The following is an 18,729-nucleotide window of genomic DNA, read 5'->3' on the forward strand; positions in this document are numbered from 1 at the left end:
GGAGGAGAAGAGAAAGGGAGAGTGAGAGACAGGAGAGGGAGAAGAGAAAGAAAGAGATGGAGAGAGAAGCAGGAGGTGGAGGAGAGCTGAGAGAGAGGGGGGGAGGCAGTAGGAGGAGAGAGAGAGAGAGAGAGAGCGCGCTCAGGAGAGAAGACCTGAAAATCCCATCTTATGACGGGCTAATTGGCTAGTTTCTAAATAATAAGCAGAGCATCCACACTACCAAGCCCATTATTTTGAAATAACTGGCTGGTTATTTCAAAATCTGTACTCTATTTTCCTTGGGGAATAAGCTTATTTTGATTTTGTTATTTAGGGAATTATTTCAAATTTAGTTATTTTGAAATAATTTCCTAGTGTAGACCTGCCTGAAGGAGTTAATATTTAGTGTAGTAGTGGTTGGGAGTCATGCCTTGGAGCTGTTTAGAAAAAAATTGACAACATTTTTTTTGTTGGAAATTGCCGGATAATGAAAATTAAAGTCCCACAGAGACTGCTCAGTTGATGAATTTTGCTGGAAACCAAGTTGATTTCCAGTTTAACCTGCCTGGTTTCCTGCCAGCTCAGTCACCAGACTCTTTAGCTCACTAACTGACAGGTTACTGAGGAGCTGGGGCTGTCAGGTTCCTGGCTCCTTTGGAGGTACCTGGTTCTGGGTAGCTGGGTTTAGTGGTGCTGGACAGAGAAAAGTAATTCTGTTTCCCAAAGCATTTAGATTTTTTTTCATCCCAAATCAGAACAAAACCAAATTTTAAAATCTCAAAATCCTTCATAATGTGGAATTACTGGTCCTCCCCTCCCCACGGCCAGGCTTACCATTTGTGAGGGGCAGCGTCCACCTCTGCCAGTGGGTGCAGTGATTCTGAGCCACCCCAGAGGGGCTGCAAAGTGAAGGGCAGAGCTATGGTAGTGCTCAGGATTGTCGGACACTATCCTGTTTGTCCCCTTTAACTCAGAATCCTGTCTCTTTGGATAGGCAGGATCTCTGCTCCCAGGAGCTCTGTCTGGTGCACTGCTCAAGGTCAGACTCTGACTGCATCACACATTTGGTGTTGGCGACACAGTGCCCCTGGCTTCCCCACAGCTTGGCCTCAGAGGAACAAATCCATAGGCAGACTAGGCTGGATGCTCTGCACCTGCCCCCGGACTGGGCTCCCTTTCCCTGGGGCCTCGTTGAGCTCACAGTCAGGTTTCTTAAATCAACTAATAAGCAGGCATGTTGATTTCTCTCTCTGAGGCAGGGCGGGGGACTGGAAATGAATCTTCTCGCCCTTGTCACCCCTGCAGCAGCTGCTGAGAGAAGCCAAACGGAACAGCTCTGTGTGCAAACATGTTGGCCCTTTGCACGCTCAGCCACCCACGGCTGGCCGGGGGGAGGGAGGGGTCTGGCCAGGTGCCGGGCACTTTAAAAGGGCAACACTTCAGCTAATGCAGCCAGGGGGCATGGTGTGGATCTAGTGACATCCCTGAGGAGGTATCGAGTGGCTGAAAAGGGGAGGAAAGAACCCAGCACTTAACTCCTCCCTGAAATGGAATGAAGAGAGAAACAGGGATAAGTACAGAGCCCACTGCACTATGGGGATACTGGCACTGGTGCCCACAGCCCGTTGCACCCATAGGCCAGGGATGTGAATCTTGAAAGGCCTGGGCTTGGGCATTAGGGTTCTAGCAGGGGAACCCTGGTGTCTGGACCCTTCTGCACCAAGGACAGGGCTAGTCCGTTTTTAGTCATGCACTGAGTGCTCCACTCGGCTGCGAGGGCAGTTGCTTTTACACAAATTCATAGAGTCCAAGGTCAGAGGGAACCATTGTGACCAACCAGCCAGATCTCCTGTATAGCACCAGCTATAGTGCTCCACCAAATAATGCCTAGAGCACAGCTATTACAACAGCAGCCAAGCTTGAATTAACAATTGCCAGTGATGGAGAAGACCCCACAACCTTTAGTAAGTTGTTCCAGTGGCTTCGCATTTACACCCTATTTCCAGTTTGGATGTGTCTGGCTTCCACTTCAGGCTTTACATCGTGTTCTATCTTTTCCTGTTAAATGTGTGTTCCCCAGGTAGGTACTTCTGCAACATGCTGGCAAGGCTGGGCGGGGGGGGACAGGGCAGGGACAGGCTGTGTTTCCAAGGCCAGATGATGCTTGGAGCTAGTAGCTGTTCAGCCACTGCGGAGCAGTTCTGGTGGCCACGACAGAGAGCAGATGAATGGTGGCATTTGCAGGATAAAAGCAGCATAGCAGCAATTGGGGAGTCCATCTGGCTGGACCAGCCTGGGTACAAGTGGAGTGGGGGTTGCATAAGGTTGAGGGGCAAAGAACCAGCAAGGGTGGGGAAAACCACAAGAGGTCTATAGGCATAGAACTGGTGCAGGATGGCAACTATGGGCTGCTGAGGAGGTGATACAGATGAGCAGCGAACCAGCCACCTCTAGGAATTAAAGGGGAGATTCCTGCAGAGAGGCCCAGGCAAAGTACTGGGGTTCTTACTCCGGACTCCAGCATCCCAACACGCAGCACCATCCCGCAGTCAGGCCTTTTGCATTAGCTGGGCCCAGGCCGACATGGGGCAAAGGCCCTGAACAGCACTTCTGTGGAACTATCCAAATCTGTCCCATACTGTCACTGCCTCATGATCCCCAATACCAGGTTTCCCACCATAGGCTCTGGAACTAAGGGTCCTGCCAGACCTGTTGGCTTGAAGTGGTTTCCATCAAATATAGGATTTACAGTTTGGTTCAATGGCTCTCAGTATGACCAGGGGGGTGCCTGAGGCGGCCCTCACTAGACATGCCACGATCAGGGCAGGCTGCAAAAGGGAGAGCAGATACTCCCAAGATTGGTGGGGAACACTGAAGTTGGACTCCTCAACCAGTTACCAACTGTACTTCTGATCCCCGCACTGGTTATCAAGAAGCGAAAGAAGAAATCACACAGCTCCCTTTATTGCATTCCAGTCTCTGGCGCCAATCAGTACCTAAGTCTAGTGCAGTGAGAAGTTATTTTAAAACTGTTAACATGTACAAAATGTTCTTCTGACCCCAATTGGCCAGCCACATTACCAGGTCAGTATAGGTTTGGAACTTACCCAAAATAACATACTGCCGACCAATCCTTTCGTGTTGAAAACTGAAGCTTTATTATAAAGAAAGAAGATATGTGAAATGGCAAAGCAGTCATATACATATAAGGACTTCAGAATACATATATCAGATTCAAAGTAGTATTGGGCAGTTTGCTGGCCTAAAGGTCCCTCTGGAACACATCCCCAGCTTTGATTGGTCAGTCGGTCCTTTCATCAGAGCTTCAGTTTCTATCAAAGTTTGTTCAGAGGTAAGAAGCAGGATTGAAAACAAGATGGAGAAGATGCAGATGACTTTTGTATTCCTTTTGCCACAGAACCATGGAACTGGAAGGGACTTTCAGGGGTCATCGAATCCAGTCCCATGCCCTCATGGCAGGACCAAGCACAGTCTAGATCATCCCTGATAGCTGTCTGTCTAACCTGCTCTTAAATATCTCCAGTGATGGAGATTCCACAACCTCCCTAAGCAATGTATTCCAGTGTTTAACCACGCTGACAGTTAGGACGTTTTTTCCTAACGTCCAACCTAAACCTCCCTTGCTGCAGTTTAAGTCCATTGCTTCTTGTCCGATCCTCAGAGGCCAACGAGAACAATTTTTCTCCCTCCTCCTTGTAACATCCTTTTAGATACTTGAAAACTGCTATCATGTCCCCCCTCAGTCTTCTCTTTTCTAAACTAAACAAGCCCAATTCTTTCAGTTTTCCCTCATAGCTCATGTTTTCTAGACCTTTAATCATTCTTGTTGCTCTTCTCTGGACCTTGTCCAATTTCTCCACATCTTTCTTGAAATGTGGTGCCCAAAACTGGACACAATACCCCACTTGGGGCCCAATCAGCACAGAGTAGAGCCATGAGGCTTGTACTTCCTTTGTCCCAAATACAAGCTGCCTAGCATATGACCTGGAAGCCTTGGGGTTTTATCTATAGACATGCCCCTACATTCCTTGCTGAGTCTTAAGGCATAACCCTTGCCTTCTCTCAATGGGTCACTGAATAGCTGATGGTCCTTGATGGGCCATCAAGCAGACTAGGCACGCATTACCAAACTGTCTGGGGGAGGGGAAGGGGAAGGGGGAGTGTCACCCAGAAGCATAGCACACATTTTTGGTGGACGCTGCCGGTCTTAGGGGCAGGCTGTGACTACATTTTGGCCCCATCTTCTGAATCCTCCCCTCAGGTTTCCCTGGTTACTCTTTTTTGTGTGTGTGTGCTTGACAAATTTTTGTCCAGTTTTTTTTTTAAACCATCTGGCAACCCTACGGGCGAGCCGGGCGATTGCCTGGGGTCACCAATTGGTTAGGACCCGCCTTGGGTCTAAGTGATGGAGTGGCAGATACTATTGCAGGAGCAGGGCCAGCAACGAAAGGCTTTTGCTGTGGAGAGCTAGGGGGCAGCAGGTGTTCCTGTGTGTTCTGCCAGGCCAGAAAGGAGCTGCATGGGGCTGCAATGCTGTCCCCCTCCCAGGGTTCCTTTTTCACCAGAAGCTTGGATTGCATTCAAAGGCAAGTCAGCCTGGAGCCCTTCTACTTACTGCAAAACATGACAGGGAAGAGAAAGGTAGCAGCTGAGAAATATGTTGAGTGGGAGCTTGTAAACTGTTTAGCACCCTCCATTCCCATCAGCTACAGTGAGGGCCATGACTATTTCCAGAGTCACTGACACAGTGATGCCTGCCTGAGTCTGCAAAACTGTGACTGGCTTAGGAGACATGACATCATCAGATGACCTTATTGCAGCCTGGAGGGCTGAAAGCCGGATGGAGTAGAGTGCAGGGGAAAGGGTGCTCTGGGCATGGAAACATGTAGGCAGGAATGCAATGTTTTCTGGTGCTGCTTCCAGGCCCCTCCGTCACTGGCTCATGTGGCCGAGAGGGCAGGCACAGTGTGAGCCAGAGGGAAATGCCTACCTTGTATCCAGGGGCCTAAAGTGACTGTCTTGATGTCTCCCAAGCCTGGTGGATCAGGATGGAGACAGGACTGAGCTGGGAAGCAAGGGGGTGGATTGTGTAACACAATCCCATGCTGACCTGAGTAATGCAGGGATTCAATTCCAGGCTTTCTGCTCCTAGTGCTGTGCACCGGCTGTAAGGAGAGAGTGCCCCTTTTCAAGCTCCCATTTCCCCCCCAAAAGCAACCTGGGTTGTCTTCCACACAAGACCTGACCTAGCCAGGCCTGTGCTCTGTCCCTGTCCCAGGGGAGCTGTGGGAATGTAGGGCTGTCCATTGCTATGGGGGCATGTGTTTCCTGCTTCAGGGCTGACTGGCTGCTGGGCATATTTACAAGACTCATGTACTGGCTCAGCTGTGGGAGTAAGAGCGGGAAGGGGGGTTTAGCTAGGCCCAAAGTAGTGACAGGCGGTTGTCATAATTGTCACATGGGCTATCTGTGGCACTGACTCTAGAGTCTATCAGAGTGCACCCTATCTTGGTCTCAGGTCCCTAGTTGTGTCTTGGGGTGGAATCAGATAATTTCCTTACTCTCAGACTGGGTACTAGGTTGCGGTCTACTGTGTAGCCATCATAATTGCTTCAGGAGGGCTGAGTTGAACTTGGACCCTACAGTTCTGTTCCTGCTGGGGCAAGGACAGCAATGCAAAGGATTGTTTATTTGGAACATACGCACTTCAGAGAAAGTGCATCTTAAAAACAGGCTGCGTGCGTGGCTGCTTACAGAATACCTAATTATGTTCCTGGGGCACCCCTGGACAGACTCATTCCTTATGGAATCCTCCACGCTCAGTGTCACCTTGTCTCCCCCACTCTGACATTACTGACACTTCCTGACATTCCCCCCCACTCCCGTCTTGTGTGATTCAGGACACTGATTCGCAGGGCCCTTTGATCTGTGATTGCTCATGGGCAGGCTAAAGAGTTTTGAAGAGTTTGAAGCCATGGTTCACTCTTCTTTGCTTGAAGGCACATACCCATAAGAGGGCAATTCAGTCTGTAGTCTAGGGCTATGTCTATGCTGTAGCCTTCTTCTGGAAAAGCTTATGCAAATGAAGCGTGGAGTGAACTATTGCTGCATTCCATTTGCATAATTAATTAGCAGCCATTTTTGCACAAGAGGCTTTTGCGCAAGAAGCTGTGTGGATGGCTCCTTTTTTGTGCAAAAACCCCTCTTGCGCAAGAGCCGTTCTTCCTGAAAAAATGACTGCAACATGTCTTCTCAACAACACTGCCTATAGGGAGGATACGAAGCCTGTCCTCCACGCTCTACACTGGTTTTCCATAGAATTTCAAATCAAGTTCAAACTCTCAGTCTTCTTATCTTCAAATGGCTCCATGGCCTGAGCCCAGGATACCTAGAAAACCATCTAAAGCTCTGGGATGAAGACCATGGAACAAAGGACCATCACAAACACCATCACCATCACCATGCTGCAATAGTATGGTGATGGGAATAGATGGTGCCATAGCAGATGGCACTTCCAAGCCAGGCCCTGTGTGCATACTGCTACTCGCCAGTACTGAGGGTACTGCTGATCATTTATGACTGAGTACACCTCTGGCCTCTCCCTTGCGGAGGGATGTGTGTGAGGAGGGAGCTCTCCCTCCTGCCACCCCATGCACTAAGGAGTCTGTCTTCAGGAGCTGCTCAGTTGACCCTTCAGTGGGGTCACTGGGCATTATAAGCGCAGTAGCAGCACACTCTGAGGGTAAGTCTACACAGCAGCATTATTTCAGAGTAACGGATGTTATGCTGAAATAACAAAATGTGCATCTACACTACAAGCTTTTGTTCTGAAATAATGTCGAGCTGGAGGATTTCTTACTCTGACTCATGGTAACCCTTATTTCACGAGGAGTAAGGGAAATTGGAGGAAGAATGTTCTTCCTTCGACGTCCTGCTGTGTAGATAGTGACAAAAGCTGAAATAAGCTATTTCGACTTCCACTACGCAATTGACATAGCTGAAGTTGCGCAGCTTAATTTGACTTTAGCTCTGCTGTGTAGATGTACCCTGAGAGACAGGCGTCAGGGATTCCCCTTTCACACCTCCTTCCAGTGAAGTCTCTAAACTCTAAAGTGAAGTTAATGGGTAGCAGGTTTAAAACTAATAAAAAAAAGTTCTTCACACAGCCGTGTAGTCAATCTGTGGAACTCCTTGCCAGGGAGGCTGTGAAGGCTAGGACTATAACAGAGTTTAAAGAGAAGCTAGATAATTTCATGGAGGTTAGGTCCATAAAAGGCTATTAGCCAAGGGATAGAAATGGTGTCCCTGGCCTCTGTTTGTCAGAGTCTGGAGAGGGATGGCAGGAGACAAATCACTTGATCATTGTCTTCGGTCCACCCTCTTTGGGGCACCTGGTTCTGGCCACTGTCTGCAGACAGGCTACTGGGCTAGATGGACCTTTGGTCTGACCCAGTACGGCCGTTCTTATGTTCTTATGTCAGCTCTCCCCTCTCCCACCCCACACTGAACATCTCACAGCTTCACTGTGTGTCCCTTTGCTAGGAGCATATCAAAATGTGCAGCCAGCAAGCAACAGTCTGCTGGTTACAATGGGGTGTGGGCTGGTAGACAGGACTCCTGGCTTTAGTATCACCGGCTCCGGCAGGACATTGGGGTCTAATGGCCAGGGCTGGGGGATCGAGAACTAGCGCTCCAGGTTCTAACTGCTACTGGCCTGGTCCGTGGCTTTCACTGCGATTGTTTCCCATCTGCCTGAGGTAATGCATCTGCACGGCGAGGGTTACTGCTGTGTAAGGTGCCTCAGGAACTGCTAAGGACTTGGCTAAGCCACACAGACCCTTTGGGGGACAGGAGCAATCTAACCTGGCTGTCAGAGGATTAACTAGGAGCCTTGGCTGTCTGGGGCTGTGACCTGCCAAGGCGAGGCAGGAGCTGAAGGCCCCAACCGAGGCTGCTTCCAGTGCCAAGCCATTGGCTAAAGAGGCACATGTCAGGAATTGGATACGGCTGGCAGAGGCCAGGCTGTAACGGGAGCTCTCTGTCCTTTCCCTTCCTTTCGTCACCAAGGGAGAAGAGATGAGCTTACAGCATGTGGTGTCTGATGGCCTGCCCTGGAGCCATGAAGGGGCTGGCAGGACAGGGTGGGCAGTGCGGGGACAAGCTGGCTTTCATTATTTCTATGCAACTCACATAATAGGTTGTCAAGGTTCAGCCTCAGCAGCATTTTCCAAGTCACCCCCGACCACACCTAGAGGACTGCACCAGTAGGACCCCTTCAGTTCCCTCACAGGCCAGAATCCAAGGGGAGAAACTCCAGCATGGAGCAAAGATTTAATCTGTTCCCAAGGTCACACAGTAAATGAATGGCAGTGCTGGGGATAGACCCACACGTCCTGACTCCCAGCCCCCCATTAGAAACCACACTCTGCTCTGACTATTTGACTTTCTGTGGATTCCAGTCCTGGCCTTTCCCATTGCCTGCTCCAACATCCCTACTCTATGCCTTCTGCTCAAAGCTCAGACTCAGCATTCCTCTAACTCAACAGTTCCCAACCTTTTCCAGATGGGGACCCTTTTTGACAATTCAGGAAGACTTGGTGACCTGAGGCAATTCAAAAATGAGGGGGAGGGGGAAGCAGAGCCACCTGGGCAGACACCGGCAACCCTTTTGAAATGTAATGGTGACCCATATTTGGGTCCCGACCCATAGGTTGGGAAACCCTGCCCTAACTGCATTGTGAGAAGTAACTGTTCCTTTATGAGCCATCAACTTGAATAATCCATTCAAAATGTGCTGACAAGACTGGATATAAATTACATTCTGGGTGTTATCCCAAAAGTGAACACATTTGGAATACTGGTGTATAGTCAATTTTAAGATACAAAGCGAATACATGCATCCAAATCGGAAAATCATATTGGATGGATTGTAACTTTTCCTTACATGATATATGTTGTACAAGATTTCTTGCAATTGTAAAATAGTGGCAATATTAATCATATAACCGGTTATCTTTCAATCATACACTTTTATACCTGGCTATTGGACTTCCCTCCAGTTATGACCTAAACTTCTTCAGTTTGTCTAAAATAGAGCAATTCATTCTGTTTGGAGCTCAAATTGCCAACATTTAGCACTTACCTCACACTCTCCTCAGATCCTCCAGTGATCAGACAGGCAGGCAAGGGTCATGGGGTAGGTTACTTCTGAGTTCCCAGCTATTCAGACCCATAGCTTTGCTCTGGGTTTTGCTGCTTGAAGCACAGATGTTCTGGAACTTGTTTTCAGCCCAGGTTCCCAGGCCCGTGCCTGGGCTAGACTGCAGAAACTTCTAGTAGTTGCAGCTGCATGGATCAGGGGAGCAGGTGAAAGCCAACAAGCAGGCTAGAGTGAATATGTTTTTCTCCCTTATTTATAATATGCAGGTATCCAGTGCTCCGTGGGTGACACAGCTGAATTGCCAATTCCCTACAGTCACACCAGCCCCTTCGTATGATGGGAGGGAGGATTCAGAGAGGAAGACTTGGAACTGGAGTTGTTAGCTCAGAACAATAAGGCTTAATGAGAGCGAGAGCATTTGCAAGAAGCAACTCCCTTCAGGAATGGCAGCATCAGGTCTCTTTTCTAGCTGTTCCCTTTCCTCAAGGTTTGCATGTGATAAGGAGAAGTGGGGGGGGGAGGGGGGGGAGACTCCCTCATAGCCCTCAGACAGAACTTGTCCATTCTGACTCTTCCCCATTGGCCTCAGACCCGTTTTCTTTATTCACCTGTGTGATTCAGACAAGTTGTTGTTTAGGGTTATTGTAAATTGTCAGAATATTGTTCTCAGTCACTTGCTATGAGCACCCACAGGCTCCCAGCTGACATCAGTAAACCAATGGCAAAGCAATGCCCATGGACAAACCAAGAACTTGCAATGAGAGTGGTCATGGCAAGTTTGCTGGTGGAGCTCAAGCACCAACCTCCGGGGAGCTAAGTGAAATCTCTTGGGCCACTGATATTTTACCAAAGTAAGAAGAATTAGAGGGATGGAATTGGCAATGGGAGACTATTGGTCCAGCTCAGTTTATTGACTGTCCTGTACGATCTGAAGATTTGAGTTATCTGCTTGTGGAAAGGGTGGAGCAGAGAGGACAGTTCAACCCGCAGTGTCCCCCAAACCTCGCCCTCACATTTTCATTGCCTTTGTGAGGAAATGATAGTAGACTGCCTTCCAGTTGCACCTTCCATTTCCTTGTAACAGAACATGGGAGATTGTTTTGCTAGCTCTTTAGAAGGATAGCTGAGCCAGGGATTTTCAAAACTCTTGGCATCTATCCCTCAAACTTCATCCCATATAAGGCAGGTCCAAAATGCACTGGGCAGAGGTGCGTCAGAGCCATTAGCACCTGGCTTGATGGAAGAGGTGTTATTAAAGGAAGGGTGGGGGCAGGCCCAGCCCACAGTGTTTTGCTGCTTAGGAAAGCATTTTTGGTGCCCTAAGTGGCTGAATAAAACAAGAAAACAGTTGAGCAAGTGAGGTGGCACCCCTGAAAGTTGGCACCTAACATGATCCCAATTGCCAGGTTTTAAGGCTGCTCCTGGCTTTGGAGGATATGGGGAGTGTGCACTTGGCACCTGACTGTAGTACAATGAGCATAAAGGTGGAGCTGTGGTTTATAACAGTGTTCTCTTTCAGCAACTGAGCCGCGCAGCATTCTGGGGCTCACGAGTTCTTCACTGAGGCCGTGGCTACACTGTGGCTATGTCTACACTGGCATGATTTTCCGGAAATGCTTTTAACAGAAAAGTTTTCCGTTAAAAGCATTTTTGGAAAAGCACGTCTAGATTGGCAGGATGCTTTTCCACAAAAGCACTTTTTACGGAAAAGCGTCCTAGACGCAGTTTTCCGCAAAAAAGCCCCGATCGCCATTTTCGCGATCGGGGCTTTTTTGCGGAAAACAGTACGGTGCTGTATACGCTGGCCCTTTTGTGCAAAAGTCTTTCAGAAAAAGACTTTTGCCTGAACGGGAGCAGCATAGTATTTCCGGAAAAGCACTGACGATCTTACATGAGATCGTCGGTGCTTTTGCGGAAATTCAAGCGGCCAGTGTAGTCAGCTGGCAAGTTTTTCCGCAAAAGCAGATGATTTTGCGGAAATCTTGCCAGTCTAGACACAGCCTGCTGTTTTTTTTGCAGAAGAGGATATGCAAATCGTGCTCACATTTGCATATCTTTTTCCAATTCTTTTTGCAGAAGAAGTTGTTCCGATAAAAAGCCCTGTGTAGATGGGGCCATTTGTCAGAAACCCCCTTCTTTCGCAAGATCCTTGTAAACCTTGATTTTTGAGGAATAAGGGATCTTGTGAAAGAGGGCTTTTTTTCTTTTTATCAGAAAAATGTCTTCTGCAAAAAGAATTGGAAGAAGATATGCAAATGCGAACACGATTTGCATATCCTATTCCGCAAAAAAAAATGGCATTGTAGCCGTAGCCTGAGGAAAAAGCACAAACAAGGGAAACAAAAGCATGACAAGCTTTCTCTTTTCTCCTGGCAGGGCCCTGGTGAATAAATGAGTTCATTTCCTGTAACTGTCTGCAGATGGGCAAAAATGGGGGGAGTGTTTTATCCACCATGCTGAGGCAAGCTTCCCAGGCGAAGAAGAAAGAAGGATCAGGCCCTCTTTAGAAAAAGGACAAAGAGGCATTCACACATCCCCAGAAGGATGTCCCCTAATGGGACCAAAGCCTGTAAACACAGCTGAGGAGAAGCCCTTGAAGAGCAGAAACTATGATAATGGGTTAAGCTGCAGTTTCACACTTAAACTCTCCTGTAACCTAATCTCTTCCCTTGAAACACCCCCAGTAGTTACTGTTGCACAGAATTGGAGCTGGGGGCTGTAATCTCAAACCACATTGCACACAATGAATGAAAAGATTCCTGCTCCAGTCATCTTCAATAATGGAACAATTCCTCACCTACCCTTCCCCACACAGTATTCCTATTGCTGGTGAATGTTAGTTCTAGTAGCAGTGACACAGAGGTGTCACGCACTGTCAGCGCTAGGGTGTGAGGCACTGTCTACTTGCAGAAGTCAGTCATCCCATGACCGGTCAGTTATAGACAGAGACAGTGGCTGCATCCCAGGATAGGTTCAACAACCACACAGCTCAGTGCACTGCCTGGTGCACCACAGAGATGATTTGTTGAGATAGTTATAAACCAAACACTGTCAATCCATTTAAATGACTCTTTAACAGGGTGAGAAATGTTCTCTTGGCAGCAGGTGAGTTTCTGGGAACCCCTCCAAAAGCGGAAGTACAGAAGCACTTCTGTGCAGAGAGAGACGATGTAGAGGACAGAGGATCAACACGCTGCTTTCCCACAATTTAATCACCTCCTCCTATGGGGCCATGTTAAAAGACTGGCAGAACACTGTTGTCAGAGCTTAGATAGGTTAGTTTGCAAAAGGGCCTGGTGTTTACTGAGACAGGGAGAGGGAGTTAATAGCTTGTTGTGAAAGGAGGATGAGCCAAACTATGTCATAAAGCTGGATATAACAGAAAGAACCCAGGATAGGAAAATAGTGGTCCAAGCAAAAGAACGGGAAGTGGAAGAATGAAGGTAGGTAGCAAAAACTCATAAAAAAAAGGAGGGGGAAATGGCAAGTCCAAGAAAAATAGAAGGAATGGTGGCATGAGCTTAAAAAGCTGGAATTATAGAGACAGCTCCTGGGTGCTCCTCACAGGCAGTGTTTCCTGTAAGTTAAGTGCTTGGGCAGACACCCAGGAGAGATTCAAATGCTGCCCAGCTGATTAGCAGAGCACCCACAGCTAGCAGCTTGTATTTCTACTGGTGGTGCACATCCACACATGCCCTGGTACACATAGCAAAATGTTTTCTGCACATGGATGGAAAAAATAGCCAGAACACTGCTCAGAGGGATCACCTAGCTGGGATACATATTGTCCAAATTACAGAGAGGATTGCATAGTGGAGTATTTGACCACCTTTCATAGAATATGCAGGCTACCCAAAATCCCTGAAGAACAGAATGACTGTCTTACTTCCCAAATGGATTGTGAAAGCTTTACAAGAGCTTAATGCTATGAATGTAAATTATGCCATAATGTATGAGCTGTTATAAAATGGTTTCAGGTTACTCCTGAGGCATATCACCTAAAGGGTAGAAACCACAACAAACTTGATAAATTAAATCACTGGGGATATGATGGCTACCGGTCAGTTGCAGATTGGTTTGGAGTGTGGAAATCTACCACTGGTGCTGTACTGCTACAAGTGCGAAGGGCAATAAATTGTATTCTGCTACAGAGGACTGAGACTCTGGGAAATGTGCATGGCATAGTGGCTGGCTTTGCCGACATGGGATTTCCCAATTATGGAGGGGGGCAATAGATGACACACACATTCAGATTTTAGCACCAGCGCACCTTGCCACCAAGTACATCAACAGGAAGGGATGCAATGCAGGCACCTGTGGATCACCAGAGGCATTTCAGACATGACCATGGGAGGTCTGGAAAAGTTCATGGCATCTTCAGGAACACTGGCTGTACAGAAAGCTGCAGCTGGGGACTTTCTTTCCAGACCACGAGATTACAGTAGGGAATGTAGAAATGCCTATTGTGATCCTGAGAGACCCAGCTTACCCTTTGCAACCCTGGCTTATAAAACGGTACATGGGGCACCTGGACAGCAGGAAGGAATATTTTAACAACAGGCTGAGTACGTGCTGGATGGTGGTCGAATGTGCCTTTGGCAGATTGAAGGCAAGATGGAGGTGTCTCTATGGCAGGGTAGACCTCTCTGAGGACACTATTGCCATGGTTATCACTGTGTGTTGCATTTTGCATAATTTGTGACACTCTAATGGGAATTGTTTGCTCAGGGGTGGCGCACTGAAGCACAGCACTTGGCTGCAGAGTAGAGTTGTCAAAGAAGCTTAAAGGGCTGCTGTTGACATCAGGGAGGCTTTGAGGGTGCACTTTGAAAATGGGGGGCACTGAAATAAACCTTTGTTACAATCGCTTCCAAGCTGAACCCCCCAACCAATGCAACACACATCCGAGGACAAGCCTTTAATGTCTGCACCTGGGATTACAGTGACTGGTCTCTGAGATTGTTGAACAGTAAATAAAAATGTTGTACCATTATAGAAGTGTGCCTTTATTCATCAGTGCACTGAAACACAATAAAGCACCCTTCCGACAACTGAAAAGGGAGATGCTGTTGAAGGGTTACCCCTCACAAATGAGTGTAGGTCCAGATCTCATAATCAAAGTTGGGAGAGCATATGGAGTACATTGGAAAATGAGGATTCTGAATGAGTGAAAAAGAATGTGAGAGCATAGAGGGGGGGTTGCTGGACACACAAATTTGAATCTGTTGTGGGAGTGGGGAGGTGACAAACCTGTGTTGGCTCACTATGCTGCTTGATTAAACACTTGAGAATCTCTGTCTGTTCCTCTATCACGCTGGTCATGCATTCTGTGGCCTGCCTGCCAAAGATCTGGTTATCCTTGTGGTTCTGCAGCTCCATTTCCAAGTGTTCCCAATGTCCGCGCTCACTCGCTGATCGATTTAGCACTTTGTGAATCATATCCTCCGTGTTTCTTTGAGGCCGCTTCCTTATCTGTTGCAGCCTCTCCAACGTGGTTCATGGCAAGGTTGCCATGGTCTTTGCTGTTCAGAACAATGCACAAAAAGGAGTCTGATAACATTGAATCCTACATTGTAATATTTCACTTACAAACCCCTTTTCCAACATTTCCACTCATTTTCCCACTGATCCTTGCAAGGAACGCATCTCGGCAAGCACCATAACCATAATCGTAGTGAGTGAGTGGGGGTGGGAGCTTGGGGGCTTTGCATATGGACAAAAGAAATTCCAGCCAGGGCTAGAAAATTCCCTTTGCATGCAGGACCATAGTTCTAATTATGCCACACTTCTCCACAGGTGAGCATCACCCTGGCAGACATCTCCCTGCTCAGGGTAAGCAAGGAAATCAGTGCACAACTTCTCCAGGTTTGGAGTGTTTGCTCTGCTCCATATGCAGCCCACCTAAGTTTGGCTCTGCTTCTTGCACAAGGAATTGATGAATGGTATGAGATAGTGTCCTACAATGGAGGAGGGGACAAAGCTGCACTGCCATGGAATCTGTGGCAGAAAATTTACAAGTACCTCTTCAAAAGTTTTGGTAGCCTCTCTCTGTGGGATTCCATTGAGATCATGGCGAGCATCAACATGCTGCTCGGCCATATGGATTAGCTGCACAGGGATACATGCAGCTCACTGGAATGCAGCCAGCCTCCCACTTCTCCATGCTCTCGGCCCTGCACTCCACAAGCCCCCACCACTTAACCCTGCATGTCATCCTCTGCTTTCTGGTCCCGAGAAAGTGTTTGCTCAGACTCACTGTGTCCATCAGCAGTGGAGAACAGTTCCTGGCAGCCAGACACACTTAGCAACGCTGGGAGGAGCGCCTGCTCCTTGTCTAGCTCAACCTCTTCAGCTCCTATTTCATCTTCTGGCATAGATCCTCTCTGGACTGCCTTCTCTGTGCCACAGGGCTCTTGGCGGTGGAGCTGGGGTCACTGCTGAGGGCAGCGTCCAGCTCCTAATAGAAATGGCACTGGAGCATCAGTTCACATAACGGGCCTTATGATAGACTTGTCTGATTTTTTAGTCTTCGCTCTGCACTGCAGCATGCCCCGCTCATACCCCTTTTCCACAAGGATCGAAAAATGTGCCCATATGTGTCCTAGTTCCTATGGGTCACTGAGCAGGGATTGAACAGACTCCTCTCCACATACATTCCTCAGATCCAACAGCTCTGTGGCTGTCCAAGCAGGGCAACATTTGATGTGATGGCCAGACATGGACACTGAGGAAGATGCCATGACACCACTGAATGCTGAGCCAGTCTGTCAGGAGGGGTCAGCTCCAGGTGCTTACACTGTATACACCACAATTTTTGAGGGCAGCCCTGTGTGGTGTACCTCATCCATTGCATAAAATCCCTCAACACCATGTGGATGAAACCAGACAGTAACTATCCTCAGCAATGAACTCACACAGAAAAGCCAGCCAGCATGCTGTGGATTTACATTTTGTGGGGCTTGTAATGGAGCAGAGTGGGGAGCTGATTACATGGCTGCAGGGTAGCGGAGTTCAAACTGCTGAACAGAGCGGCTGATTGGGAATTGTGGGCCACTTCTTGGAGGCCAGAATCAATGACAAAACACCTGAGGGTGTCTACACTGCATGTTTGTCAACAACAGAGGGAGGGAAAAAGTAATTGGTCAAAACATGCTCTTGTGTTGTGGGAGACCCATGTTCAATTCCCCCATTTCTACTAGACAGGGCAAAAGGATTTGAACAGGAGAGCGCCCAATATGAACATGATGGCTACGTCTACACTACGAGTTTTCTTGGCAAAAAATATGCTAATAAGGGACTTATTTGCATGAGTCACAATCTCATTTGCATACTTTTTGCTGATCCGTTTTTGCACTGTTTTTTTTGCGCAAAAACAAGCGGGCTACGTCTAGACTGGCTGCTTGAATTTCCGCAAGAACACTGACGATCTCATGTAAGATTATCAGTGTTCTTGCGGAAATACTATGCTGCTTCCGTTCAGGCAAAAGCCCTATTGCGCAACTTCTTTTGCGCAAGAGGGCCAGCGGTATTGTTTTGCGCAAAAAAGCCCCGATCACGAAAATGGCCATCGGGGCTTTTTTGCGCAAAACCGCGTCTAGATTGGCACGGATGCTTTTCTGCAAAAAGTGCTTTTGCGGAAAAGCATCCGTGCCAATCTAGATGCTCTTTTCTGCAAATGCTTTTAATGGAAAAACGTTTGTTAAAAGCATTTGTGGAAAATCCTGCCAGTCTAGACGTAGCTGCAGTGTGGAAGTTTTCTTTTTGCGCAAAACCCACTTTTCCCGCAAGATCAGTAGCCCTCCTTTCTTGGGGCATAAGGATCTTGCGGAAAAAAGGGGTTTTGCACAAAAAGAAAACATCCACACTGGATGGGGCCCCACCTTCTGTTCTATGTAGCTGATTCGTTAGTTTGAAATTTGTTTACTTTTTTCACTGTATCCCTCTGTTATATAACGGTCATGCCAATTCACTTTCAGAATATGATCTGAGGAAGTGGGTCTGCCCCATAAAAGCTAATCACCTAATAAACCATCTTGTTAGTCTTTAAAGTGCTACATGACTGCTTTTTTTTTCAAGTAGAATTCGATGCTGGCAAGAAACAAGACAAAAGTTGTAAATGTATTTCTGTTCTATAGTGTGTATGAAGTTTCCACCCAGAGTGGAGTCATGGAGTTATGCTGCTCCCTGCAGTTCTAACTATAGTTCTAGTATTTTTTTTCATGTTCACATTGAAAAAGTTGGTGCACACGTAGCACAATATATATGCAAAGTTAAGGCTGAGGTTTTAATCACTAGCCAAAAACTTTTCAGACTTTCCCACAGTAACATAACTGAGCATGTGGGTACTCAGCATTTTATATACTTTTACAGGTACAAAGTATATCTCCCATTGACATTAATTGCAGCTGTGGATGCTCTGCTGCAAATCGTGCTCTCTAGGAGACGAAGGCAGCCTTGTCTACTGTTTCTCACTTTCCATACGTGGGTCCTGTGGGATGGTGCTCCCCACCCATGTCTCATTCACAGCCCTTCAGAATTCTCCCTTGGTATTCTGCCTGATCAGCCTCCTCACGGGCATCAACAATTTTCTTCAAACTGGTCATGAGAAAAATAAGTTTAAAAACCATTGGTGTAGGGTGTATCAGGTGGCAACACCTTTTCCAGTTCAGCCAGACCCTCTTTGATGAACTTCTCCCTGCACCATCTGATTGACACAGACCCTGTGGCCCCACAAAGTCACAGGACATCCTCAACTTCCTCCTGGAAGGGGCAGGGCAATACTTTTAGAAGAGGGGAGCCCACTTCACAAATTTTTGAAGTGACCTTGGGCTGCCCTGGAAAGGGCAGGGCCTTAGGCAGAAGGAGCAGAACACTTTCATGTCGTCCCATTCACCCCTCCTCCCCCCCCCACAGACCCTGATTGGACTGGGGGAGTAGAAGGGCATCTGCAGGCTGGATCAACCCACTTGGTGGGCTGGATCCAGCAAATGGAGGTTCTCTTGTCCACCCCCACTCCATAGGCTGGAAGGGTTAAGAGCATCTCAAGAAAATGGTAGCCAGCCACTACTTCACGGGGGCAAAAAATGTGCTAATCTCTGGCCTTGTTCTTAGAAACCACTGAATGGCTTTGTCTGAAATTTTCCAGAGATATTCAGCTTAAGGCTGACACCTGGCTCAGAACATTTCATCCTGAAGAGTTACGGTCTGGCAAAGTTTAATCTACTGCCTCTTGTAAAAGCCTGCATTCAGCGTGAGGCAGCCTTAACAGGAAGTAATATTAGTCCTATCTCTAATAGCTTCTCAGGAAATTATTTTCTGTCAATAATACAACATAAAAGAAACTCCACTTTAACCCATTTTGTTGTTCAAGCCTGCTCTACCTTTCTTTCAAAGTTTATGCAGATAGATCTGACACGTATGAACTAGCTACACTATTTTCTATGTTAATGTTTGGGGAGAAAAGAGGATTTAGGCTTTAATTGTTTTGCTTTCCCCTACTTCCTCAAGAATGAAACATTGCCCATATACGGGAATTGATGTATGTTCTGTGGCAAACAAAGGGAGTT

General features: G+C 47.5%; 1 protein-coding gene across 4 annotated transcripts in view; it reads left to right on the forward strand.

Moving 5' to 3' along the window:
• The window catches only part of LOC102461020 (serine/threonine-protein kinase SBK2-like), a 39,055-nt gene extending 24,700 nt beyond the window's left edge, over nucleotides 1-14,355 (forward strand). For 2 of the 4 annotated variants that reach the window (XM_089776443.1, XM_089776444.1), the window contains exon 7: nucleotides 9,430-10,870. In XM_089776443.1, the coding sequence (XP_089632569.1) occupies nucleotides 9,430-9,451 (22 nt within the window). In that variant the 3' untranslated portion in view covers nucleotides 9,452-10,870. Of the gene's footprint in view, nucleotides 1-9,429; nucleotides 10,871-11,539 lie in introns of those variants that run through there. The other 2 variants (XR_016348885.1, XM_089776442.1) reach the window with 2 other exon arrangements.
• Nucleotides 14,356-18,729: the final 4,374 nt, after the last annotated feature.

This window comes from Pelodiscus sinensis, chromosome 2 (genome assembly GCF_052426305.1).
Source record: "Pelodiscus sinensis isolate ZL-2025 chromosome 2, ASM5242630v1, whole genome shotgun sequence".
Taxonomy (NCBI): Eukaryota; Metazoa; Chordata; order Testudines; family Trionychidae; genus Pelodiscus; species Pelodiscus sinensis.